General features: G+C 38.0%; 1 protein-coding gene and 1 long non-coding RNA gene across 2 annotated transcripts; one reads left to right on the top strand and one right to left on the bottom strand.

Moving 5' to 3' along the window:
• The first annotated feature begins 216 nt into the window (after positions 1 to 216).
• On the top strand, positions 217 to 8,505 carry LOC136999767 (uncharacterized). Its single transcript, XM_067354470.1, has one exon. It carries the CDS (start codon positions 859 to 861, stop codon positions 2,812 to 2,814), a length of 1,956 nt encoding a protein of 651 aa, XP_067210571.1. The 5' UTR covers positions 217 to 858; the 3' UTR covers positions 2,815 to 8,505.
• Positions 8,506 to 10,211: 1,706 nt separating this feature from the next.
• On the bottom strand, positions 10,212 to 12,026 carry LOC136999768 (uncharacterized). Its single transcript, XR_010890087.1, has 3 exons — positions 11,909 to 12,026; positions 11,566 to 11,732; positions 10,212 to 10,465 (listed from the first exon to the last, which is right to left on the bottom strand). It is a non-coding gene; the product is annotated as an uncharacterized lncRNA (long non-coding RNA).
• Between the last annotated feature and the right edge of the window lie 934 nt (positions 12,027 to 12,960).

Raw genomic sequence — 12,960 nt, 5'->3', positions numbered from 1 at the left:
GTGTATTCGGTTCTCCGAAAGCAATTTTAACAGACCAGGGTAGAAATTTTATCAGTGACTTAATGAAAAAGGTAGCTAAAATATTTAAAATTCGTAAATTCCGTACAACCGCATTCCATCCTCAATCAAACGGCTCATTAGAAAGATCACATCACGCATTAGGAGAATATTTAAAGCAATATGCAAGAGAACAAAAACAGTAGGATAAATGGATAAGTCTCGCGATGTATAATTATAACACTAGTGTACATGAAGCAACTAAACACACGCCTTACGAATTAATCTTCGGTAAAATAGCACGAATTCCGTCAAATGAACCTTTAGCATCTGGCGATAAATTAGCAACTTACAACGAATATCTTGTAAATTTAGTTAGTCAACTCCACGCAATTCAGAAAAATGCCCGAGAAAACGTTGTCGAAGCAAAAATTAAATCGAAAAGACACTATGATAAAAAGATAAACCCACAAACATTCAAACTTGGTGATCAAGTCTTTTTATTAAAAGGCCCTAAACCTGGCAAATTTGGAGATCAATACACAGGACCCCATGAGGTCTTAGAAATATTGAATAGAAATAACGTAAGAATTAAAATAAAAAAGAACAGTCGCGTTGTACACCCTAATCGCCTACGAATCTCACACATCAAACCAACTCCTAATAATTAAGTAATTTTATTATTATTAATTAAAATAAGTAACTATAAAAAAATATATATAAATATATTTTACACAAAAAAAAAATTTTATAAATAAATAAATGATAAATTGATTAGCAAATAAGGAAATAAGTAATAACAACAAGCTTGACAATTAAAGGTGTGCTATATTAATATACCTTAGACGTGCTAAATTTCAGATGGATCTCCGAGGATTTTTAATAATCGCCGTGCTAAATTTTTGGTTACGCGGCACTAAAGGCATAATAGGATATGACTGCGGATCTGCATCGACGAACATTACGACTCTATCATTACTGGGGATAGAGGAATGTGATATACCACAGCCAGAAGTAGCAGCTCAGAAGATTTATATACAATTGCTACAAATTAACGAATTTACCTCCGCGAGAGTTATACAATGCAAAATAGAAATAGACAGATTAATCAGGAGATGCGGAATGTTCTCTCACTCCATGGACGTGTACAACGGAAAGCACGCGTATATAGAAGAAGTATCAAAAGACGCCTGCCAACGAATGCACATGTATGGTACTTACGAAATCGGAAACACTCGAATAACAGGATTGAAATCCAATCAAACTGCAACACGACCGGTAACACTGGCCGGACACGTGAACAATGATGGCACCTGTTCCGGAACAACATATAGCGATCCATTCGGCACATGGGAAAAAGCCGTGGTACTCGCAACCATAAAAATTACACTACAGGATTATATAGCTGACGTGAAGATAAACACGAACCGAGTCCAACTGAGGTCTGGAGTGACCTGTGCGTTGAGCGCAACACATTGCACCGACATCGAGGGTGGGGACACCTACTGGGCATCCATGCCCACGGATACCTGCAGGTTCGGCACTTATGGAGTATTATATGAAGGATATGCACACAGAATAATAGACGTCGTCAACAAACAACAGCAAATTGTTTATTCCATGACTACAGAAGACACAGTTTTTGCATTGGCAAGCAGAGACTCCTATTCTACTTGTGGATACACTCTTTTCCACACGGAACATCCAAAATTAGTAATTTTCGAAACTTCACCAGGCGTAGCAATTTTTAAAAAAGAATCACGCATAGCTAATTTGGACATTTTCACCTATATGAATTCTAAATTTGTATATGTAGAGAAACATGTGCGGACTCAATTTAGTGAACTATATAAGAATATTTTACTGCAACAATGTCAGCTCGAACAGAAAATATTACACAATTCATTAGCCATAGCCACTCAATCACCGGATGTTTTCGCTTATCACTTTATGAAGGGACCAGGATACATGGCCTTACTGGCTGGCGAAGTAATACACATAGTAAAATGTGTGCCTGTCGAAGTAAGAGTAGCACACACCGAAGAATGCTATGATCAATTGCCTGTGACGCGAGAAAACAGAACACAATTTTTAACACCGCAAACCCATATATTATTACGACAAGGAACGCAGATTACGTGCAATTTGTTCGCACCACCTATGTATCTTCTGGGAGATGCATGGTATAGACTCACTCCTAAACCAATACATACAGTACCGCCGATGACCATGAAACCGATGACAACACCTAGCTGGAAATATATTAGCCCCGGATCACTTGCTACCAGCGGCATATATACTGAAGGAGATTTAAGCGATCTCAGGGATCATATTATGTTTCCTGCTGAGAGACCAGCAATGTTAAACACCTTGGCCAGAGGAATGATGGGCCACTCTACGATTATGCACGATGGAGGATCTTTTGCAAACTTCCTAGATGAAGCATCAGTTGAAAAAATAGCTATGTCAGCATGGCAGAAATTTTGGGATCGATTCCTAATTTTCGGCAATATAAGCGCTGGATTTTTAGGAATTTACTTGGCAGTAAGAGCAGTGAAATTAATATTGGATACCATTGTGCATGGCTATGCTCTACACACAGTATACGGATGGTCCATATACCTGCTTGGAGCCATTTGGGACTCGTTAACTCAGCTCCTATTACACTTAAAACTGAAAAAACCACGCGATGGAAATAGAGAAACTATGCAACCGTCCGCAGAACGAAACCCGATAGAAGACTCTTCACAGAGGGGAACCTACCCCCTATTACCTGCAAAGGACGCATCCACTTATACATTCGCACTAAAGGACTGACCGCTTGATTTCTCTTTCCCTTGAAAAAAAAAGGGAGAAAAAAAAAGGGGGAAAAAAAGGGGAAAAAAAAGAGGGGAACGGAAAGAAGGAAAAGAAGAAAAAAAAAACATAAACAACAGCTTCCCTACCAACCTTACATAAGCGCCAACTCTGACAATTCTTATTTTTCTTATTTACGCATTTTATTGTTTTATCTCATTTTAATCTGTTTTGCTCCTTCTTATGGGGTCTCGCGGTTGCGACCCGAAATTCGCACCTAACCCCAACACCACCTTTTTGTTTATAGAAACATGGAGATCGAACACCTCGATACTCAAACACTGAGCCGCTCGCCGTTTGCTGTTAAAATAATCAGGGTGTTTTCGCCCACGCTGATTTGGATTCACCTGGAAAATAGTAAAGAATCTTTCCAAAAAATGATGGAAGACTTCAACCAGCGGATGAACAAACGCCGATTTTTCCATTCGAATACAAAACTAGGCGACATTGTTGCCCTCGAAACGAATGGAGGATGGCAACGCGGCATCGTTACAAAAATGAACGGAGATGGGACAGCGCAGGTAGGACTCCGAGATTGGGGCGTGTATGTCCGCCATGCAATCGCTGAACTCTACCATCTCGAGGAGAGGTTTAGAGAACATTTCTGGCAAGCCGTGCCATGTAGCTTAGCCTACACAGCCCCTGCCACCACAGGACCCACATGGTCCCGCAGAGCCATAAATGTTACCAGAAGCATCGCCGAACAGCAAACCGGAATTATGCAGATAATCAAACCAATTCGTGACGAAGGTGCACTCATCAAATTAGATATTAAGAACGAAACTAACAACGTCTACCACAACCTCAGAGACTTATTAATAGAATTAGGAGTCGCGCAAAAAATAGCGAATATAGCCACACACACCGTACCATCCGCGTTGAGTTAAACACCACACCCTTATTATCACGCATAAGGATATATACATAATTAATTCTATAATCACAGATAATAACTGATAAGAATAACAAAAATATATACATATATATATTGTGTTTGTTATTAGGCAAAAGAAAAGTTTTTAAAAAAAAAAAAAAAAAAAAAAAAGGAAAAAAAATTTTATATAACTATCTTTTATAAAAAGTTATCTCTAATTATCTCTTATAAGAGAGAAAATACATAAATATATATACATATATATATTCAATAGTATAAATAATAACCATAATATTATACACACACACCTATATATATATATATACATACATATATATATGAATACGTATATATATACACGTTTAAAATAATGTTAAGAAAAATCTATATATACATATATCTCTATATATCAAACATATATATATAGTACAAAGAAAAAGGGAAAAAAAAAAAAAAAAAAATTCTTTTTTACTATCTACTTCAATAAATAATCAAACATATATAATCTTATATACATATATACATATATATAGATACATACACTTCTAAAGCATATATATATATATCTAAGTAAATAAGCAAAATAATTAACTTAGACGTAGGATTAACTTCTAGTATATATTTTACTTAATACATACATAAATAAATAATGTCGTATACTTAAAGGATTTTCACATATCCATAATTCTCTCATAAGTAAATCTTAGATAAAGTGGAATCCTTTTCATTAACAATTTGCTATAGGGAGAATTACTCGATGATCAGTCACAGTATAGAATGTCAAAGTACCAACTTTTACAAATACAAAAAGGGAGAGAGAAAGAAGAAAAAAGATCTATACATATAGTATATCGAAGAGTAATGTGCCACTAATCCACTTGACGCCACACTGAAAGATCACCCTGGAGCCTGCCCGCTGCTCACGGAACTTAATGTACGACCGCCCTGAGTGGGAAAATACATTAATTGTGGTAGACTACCACAATTCCCGTCACCAGTGTTGTCACAATCCGTGACTAAGGTGACTAAGGACAAACTTGAATACGCACCTATCACATTACCCTACCTGATCCATGAGATCAATCTATGTGAAGGTTGCGGAAACTTTACTAATAACATTGAAGATGAGAAGACTGTACAAAAAGGTTCCTGTATAAAGATGAAAGCCGAGCTGGACCAAGGGATGGAGAAGATAAGTGGCTACCTAGAAAAACAATAAAAGGGTACATGTGGTTGGAGTGACCTACGGACCTTTGCACGTGACATTCTGGGACACGATTATCACGTAAATAAAACTCCATCTTTTCTTTTCTTTACTCATTTTACCATGTTCTATCGAACATTTGAAAGGATTCCACGGAAGAAGGCTTCATCAAATCCTTTATAGTAGATTTTTATTATTAGAAATAGAGTCAAAAGAAAAAATATATGCAGTATGTAAGCGACAGCAAAAAGAACGAAAGGAATAAGGAAGGGGTTTTGGAGGTCGCCTTTCCTTTCCTTCTCTTTAACAAACAAGCAGTGTAAGAACGATTCGGCATCTCAAATGGGAATGTTAACCGAGAAAAGAAAAGAATCTATCTTTAATTTAATTGCAAATGTTGCATACCCCCAACATTTGTCTAAGGTGGGGGGTGTTACGTCCTGATCAGACTACACGATTCTTTTCTTTTCATTAAATACCAGACCTAGTAAACGCGGAACCAACAAAACTCTTAAGAAATATTATAACGCCAGAGCTGTTTTTCTCATGAGACACCAGGAGCTCGAATCTTCTCACGGAGAAAAATAGCATGGATATTTCAAAATACCTTGGCCGCTCAGCGTGCCTATCGTCGCCAGAAAAACCGTAAAAGTCAAAACTTCGCGGTAGCTGGAGTCCTTAACCGACTCCAGACGGTTAGAGTAAGAGATAAAAAGAAAAAACTGGCACCAACTAGTCATACTCTTGGATTCCACCTACGGGAACTCTAGCTAGTAGATAGGGTTTTACCGAGTAACGATCGGGGAATGACCGCAGTCGCATGCCGAGAAGGCGCGACACCTGATACGGCGCACGTGTTTAGTAGGTCTGGGAAACCGAGATGCATTAGTCGCACTCTCCACGCGACACCAAGGGCACGCGACAGTCGTAAACTGTCAAATTTATTAGATCAGTGACCCAAGGCTTTGCGAACTTATATACCGATTCTTAACCACCCAATCCGAAAGCCGAGAATCGGGGCAAGCACTTCTATAGACCACCCATCATTCCATCGTATGGTCTAAAGACTACGCCCACCCAGATCTTAAGACACTGAGATGCACCCCACCTATACTAATTAACACCAACCGGGTTACGCCACCTCAAAAACCTACCCCCATCATATATGGACCCGAAACGACGCTATTCCTTATTCGTTAGGGCCTCTTTCTTCCTATCTCATTTCAAGTAACCTAGTCATCTAAACCCAATCCTATTAGCTAAAAATGACGCCATCCTCCCCCACATTAAAAATTTTCTCGCAAGACTAATTCCTATTCGATCCCCGCTCCAAAAACCTAAGATTTTCCAAAGGGATCTACCCCAAAGAAAAAGTATAAAAACCCGTGTTCTGGTGGCTCCGGACACAATCACACACAGTTTTTCAAGCAGTTTGCGCAGTTATTCCGTTTAGCTCAGTTTCTCGAAACAGTTTTTCGAGTAGTTCGGGGGCGCGAATCAAAGAGTAAAATCAGTTGATACTTTGTCGCGACCATCTCGTGGTGCATCTCAAGTAGAAGGCCCATCACCCTGACGACACCATCCCGCAGTAGGGTGCCCACTCGTTTACAAAAGGGTCCGACGCCTATACAACACCTTCCCTCAACGGGGCGCCTGCTCAGAACCACCGAACATATTCAACGCGATCCGAAACTACTCTGCAACGAGTAAGTCAGTTCATTTCTCTTTATTTTATTATTTCTTCTGTCCTCCCTCCGGAAAAATAAAACACTCACACACACACACACACACACACGCACACACACACACACACTTGTGAAAAATACACTAATAGAAATATAAAACACGTGTGAATAAGAGTTGAGTTTTGTATCGTAATTATAAATTTAATTGAATTAAAATGTTGTCTTTAGTAAATTAAACTTTGTTCTTTTTTTTATTTAACCACACCCTCCTCGTTTGTCACCCCCTCCACCTTCCCTCTCAAATTGCGCACAAAGGTTCCGCCCCGGGTAATAGGGATTCAATTCCTTGACCCAAAAAGAGAACCACGAGCGGTTGACTTGTTGATGGAGTAAAGACGACTCTTCCAGTCGCTGACCCGTCGCAAGTCCTAAACGCGCCGCTCGGCTCGTGCGGTCAGACCCGTTTACGCCGATCGCCGAGCCCAACGAAAAAAATTCTACATCTATCAGGACGTAACAGTATATTTAGAGTCAAAAAAAGAATAAAAGAACATAATTATTATATAACGTTGGCCAGAAAATTTATTTTTATAGACAAAATCTTTAAATTTTTATTCTTCTTTTGGCTCTAAACATACTATTACAACTTTTTTAACCCATAGATTATTTTTTCCAGCTCAAACAATGAATAAATGCAATAACTGTTTATTATTATTTTTTAATCATTAACACACAATTCACCTAATTGATCAAATGAGATGTATAAGGTCTGAAACAATGCAAAAAAATAAGATACACTTGTTAAAAAAAGAAAAATTCTTTAAGCTAATTTTTGTACAAAATACATTTTAAAAATCAATCTTTATAATATAGAAAATTTATTACAAGAAAAAAATGTTTAACGAGCCAAGGGCACGGGTTTCCGTTGTCCAATCAAGCTGAAATTTGACAGGAATTATATTTTTGTTGATTGAAAACATTTTGAAAGGTATCGCAGAAAGAATTCCACAGTCGAAAAATAAGGATCACCCTAATATATTAGGTCCTTGAATAAGTTCTCGCTGTTTCTTAAAAGATGGCGTAGCGGCACTCTGTGCATGGAATTTCGTACGGAAACGCATCAGCTAAGTAGTACTATATGTAACCTCAAATTCTAGTAGATACAGTTTACCACAGTGTCAACCACGTGTTTAATTACCTATTGCGAAAATGTCTACTTTTGTGCCAAATAAAGTGTTTTTGCGGGGAATTTTATTGCACTGCTTTATTCAAAAGAAATCTGCAGCTGAAGCACACAGAATTCTTGTTGAAACATATGGTGACAATGCTCTGTCGAATACGACATGCAGAGACTGGTTTAGGCGCTTTAAAAATAATGACTTTGACCTTGAAGATAAAGAACGTTCTGGAGCACCGACAAAGTTTGAAGACGAAGAAACCTAATGAAACTATCACGGGAGCTCGCTATCGACTTCAGATGATGCGTTTGAGTCGAGCTCTAAAAGAAAAGCGGCCACTATACGGGCAGAGACACGACAAAGTCATTTTGTTACATGACAATGCTCGGCCACATGTGGCAAAACCAGTCAAAACTTACCTGGAAACGCTTCAATGGGAAGTTCTACCTCACCCGCCGTATTCACCGGACATAGCCCCCTCGGATTACCACTTGTTTCGGTCGATGGCGCATGGTTTGAGCGAGCAGCGCTTCCATTCTTTCGAAGAAACCGAAAAATGGGTCGATTCATGGATTGCGTCAAAAGATGAATCGTTTTTTCGACGGGGGATTCAATTACTGCCAGAAAGATGGGAGAAAGTGGTCTCTAATGATGGACAATACTTTGAGTAAAGTTATTGTAAGCCTTATATTTTAAATTAATGTTTTTTTTTAACAAAAAAAACAGCGAGAACTTATTCAAGGTCCTAATACATGCCTACATATGTGTGTATGCGCTCACATGTAAGTTTTAATGTAATTTTTCTTTTAAGTGGAAATATCAATAAGAAATAATATTTTAGCTTCAAAAAAAAGATTGCATTATGACAAACACACGCGCGCGCACTGTTACGTGCCGCAACTTTATAGTTCCTTTTTCTTGTGCAGGGGTGGAAGATTCTCCCCCCCGGGGGTGGAGAATCTTCCAAAGACACCTTCTGGCGTGCAATGTGGGATGTCCACTGCCAGAGGGTAGTGTGGGATTCGCCTGGAACTCGGGATACGAAGCCGAGAGACTCCCAGGCGCCTACCCACTAAACTCCACCCTCGTTACGCTGCCATCAACTGCCGTTGGTGAGGGATGGCCGGGAACCGCAACGCATTACATCCGGCCACTCCCCCGACTGCCGGAACTCCGGCGCAATCAAAATGTATGGGGGGAAGTCCCCACGTTTCCCACCCCCTCTCCTCTCCGCGTAAAAACCCTTCGGGCCGCAGCCCGGTGGCCCCGCCTACAGGTGGACAGCGACCAGTACCCCCCTCAATCCGAGGGGTGGTCAGATGCTGCCCATCCCGTAGGGGACCCTCCCCCTCCTTTCCGGCTCCTCGGGCCCGGTTTACCCACAGGCAACCGAGGAGCGGAGAAAGCACACACCTTCTGGGGCTGGAGGGGAGGGCTTAACTTCTCTCCCCACTACCCCTAGGGCGCTTTTTGGCGAGGGTTCTCGAGGACTGTGCCTCGTGACCCTAACGCCCTCGCTCGAACCGCTTACATATTTACTCGCGCTTCTCTCTTTCTCTCTCACTCACTCACTCGCTCGCTCACTCGCTCGCGCGCGCGCACGCACGCACGCATACACACACGCGCGCGCACACACACCCACACACACTCACGTACGCACGCACACGCAACATATTGAATTTTTTGGGTGGACTTCTAAAAAGCTATTACCCCCGATTTGGCTGATATTCAGCCTAAATATTTATTTTATCTAGTAAATAATATTCTTAAATAGATTTTTGGCGCAAATGCCCTCTCTGCCCCCAGTCTCCCTCAAAGATAAAACTGTTTTCGTTAATTATTTCAGAAAATATTTTGATTGTACGGAAAAAATTGTTAAACAAAAAATGAAGCTCATAATAAGCTGTACAAATAAGGTCCTATACATATTTTACCTAACTCCAATATTAAAAATAAGGTATTTTTTCCGATCAAGCTGAATGTCCGATCTAATGTACTATATCCAATTAAAATATTATCCGATAAAGTGTAATATCCGATGAAATACAATTTATCCATTCAGAAGTCCGATGAAATACATGTGTACACATTTTGAAGTCGCGCGTGCACTGGTAATTCGATTGTGATTGGTCGTGCTAACAGTCGTACCGATGGGCCCAGCGTGCACGAGCCTGTACTCTATTGTCTCGTGTTCGTCATCGAAGCAGCGTGAAGGCAGTGTGACGCAATATTGTGTGCAATATTTTGTATATAATAGTGTATTACGTGTCAATTATTAAGAAGTGAAAAAAATGAATTGTAATACAGTTAGAACTGTTCTTGAAGAACTCAAAGTAGAGAAGAAGTGATACAAATTTTCATTGGTAAGTAATATCTTTTTTTCGTATTATATTAGGTGTTGGAATTAATTCGTAGCGTTTTTTTAGAGAGAAACAACGATTTATTCTAAGTTTAAATATAAAAATACATTACTAAAAATATTTTCCATCGCTTGCCACAACTTTTTCCCATCTTTCGGGTAAGAGACGGATACCTCGTCGAAAAAACGCTTCGTCCTTAGAGGCGATCCATGAATTAATCCAAGTTTTGCATTCTTTATAAGAAGTAAATTTCTCCGCGGACAAACCATGGGCCATCGACCGGAACAAGTGATAATCCGAAGGAGCAATATCTGGAGAATACGGCGGGTGGGTTAGGACTTCCCATTTCAGTGTTTGCAGGTACGTTTGCACTGGCTTTGCGACGTGCGGTCTAGCATTGTCGTGCAGCAAAATATTATTCGTGAACTGGCAAATTGTAAGAAATATTGTCAGAGGCGATCTAACGTCAGCTGACCGTTTAGAAAAAAGGCAGCTAGAGGCGATTTATTTGTGAACTGGCAAATTGTAAGAAATATTGTCAGAGGCGATCTATCGTCAGCTGACAGATTTGAAAAAATACGTATTTATGTTAGTTAGCAATTTACTGCACGTGTGGTCTGTTTATATTTTATCAGATAATTTATAAGGTTATTGAACCTTTTTTCTCGCAATTGAAATTCTATCGTATGGCTGAATGATGTACATACGAGACAAAATAGACTTATACAAAGTGTCTAATAGATATAAGTTAGATATGATAAAATATTTTATTTGAAAAATGTATGTATAATACTATATATCTAATTGGAAAAATATGTTATATGCTTTTCCTATTTTTATTCTTATGTAATTAATACAAAATAAATAAATAAGTTAATTAATTATTGAATACATACATATACATATTGAATATAGTTATCTTTATTTTGTATTTTATATAACTGAAATGATATATACTTTCATTATTTCAGTCATTATCATATAAAATACAAAATAAAGATAACTATTTATTGAATATATGTGTATATGTATATATTAATTAATTGATTAATTAGTTATTTAGTATTTATTTTATAAGGATAAAAATAAGAAAAGTATATGACATTTTTCTTTAGTGATATATATAGTATTATATGTATATTTTTCATTTATTATTTTGTCATATTTAGTTTGTATTTATTTGACACCTTGTATACGCCTATGTTTTCTCGGACATTATCTTGCAGCCTTGCGACGAAATTTCAGTCGAAGAAACAAGCGCAAGCATCGTTTGTTTACAAACTTCCGATGACACACGTACACAGACCACACGTCAGTGTAGTGAGTCACCACTACAAACAAATGCGTACACACGGACCTACGCGGCATAGGTCCGTAGGCTGCGCCGATAATGTCATTTTATTTTTAGTACCATCGAAATGATGGCGCTTTCGCGTCGGAGTTTGCCCGTCACTTTAGCATCCTCTTAAATACGCTTACAATTAGGCGGCGGACAATATGGCTCGCCTTGTGCGACGAACTCAGTGCAACTTCCAAAACGCGTTCATTGCAGAACACCCCATCCTGCAGTAAGACCATCTGTAAAATATTAGTAATATTTACTATCATAAATGTTATTTTTTTAATATCATAAATATTATTCTTAAGATTGCAATATATGATCACAATTTCAAGATATGCTTTTTTTAATGTAAAATTGCGTTTAGAAAACGTTTAGGAATCTTATTAAAGGCATAGGAACTGTATTATTTTACCTTATCGCCTGGCGAATTTTGTCCTAATAATTGGTCGTTAGATTGCAGATTACGCTCGTCAACTGTAGTTGATGGGTAATCATCATCACTATATTCATCATCATCCATAATCTTATTACTAGTGTAAGGTCCGTTTATGTCAGGATAGAGATAGAACTTATTAACGTAACAGTAATTTATTAACAACGAATAATAGATTAAATAAAAATGTGATATAACGAAATGATTGTCCAAATAATTCACTTATCTTAACCGTGCTTTCCGGCGACACGTAACCAATTTGAAATTAAGCCAAAGTCCCTCTTGGCTAATAATTTTAACTTGCAAAAGTCCCTCTTTGCTTGTTAATGAAAATTCTGCAAAAGTCCCTCTTTGCGATATGAAAATGATGTCCCTTTGACGAAGTCCCTCTCGTCGTTGGATACACACACTTAAAAATATACTGACTTTATCTCTTAACTGTTCAGAGCCAAAAAGCCTCGTTGCCTGTTCGGGCCCTCTTATATATCCTTTTCGAAAGAACGTTCTCGTTCTTTCTCGAACATTCTGAAAATCTGTTCCCTCCCGGCGACGCCGCACACTGGTCTCAAACAACATGAGCTGTCTCAAAACCCCCTACAGCCTTCAATTTTTGACCGATTTCAATCTTTTTTTTTTTTAAATAATCTGTATAAAATTTCCAAGAGATCTGTGGGAGCCGATTTTTAAAAAACTTAGTTAACAATTCTAATGTTTAAACAAATTAGGAATTTTTGGATTTTTTACTTATATCTCCCTAAAAATTATACTTTCGTGGTATATATTGCATGAAATTTATGTAAAAAATTGTAAAAATGAAAAAAAAGTGTTGATATAATAATCCAATTGTTATAAACAAATTAGATTAAACCATTCAGGTCCATGAGCAAACAATTATCGAGTATTGCAAATCCTCATTATAAAAACATAATCATTAATAATTAAAACATATTTTAACGTCAATCTTTAAAGAATTAAACTAAAAATTTGTTTCTTATGAGTAATCTAATAAGTCTTTTGCAGGAGAATCAATA

Source organism: Linepithema humile, chromosome 4, assembly GCF_040581485.1.
Source record: "Linepithema humile isolate Giens D197 chromosome 4, Lhum_UNIL_v1.0, whole genome shotgun sequence".
Classification (NCBI taxonomy): Eukaryota; Metazoa; Arthropoda; class Insecta; order Hymenoptera; family Formicidae; genus Linepithema; species Linepithema humile.
The sequence above is the reverse complement of the archived record's forward strand: the minus strand, read 5'-3'. Positions and strand labels throughout refer to the sequence as shown.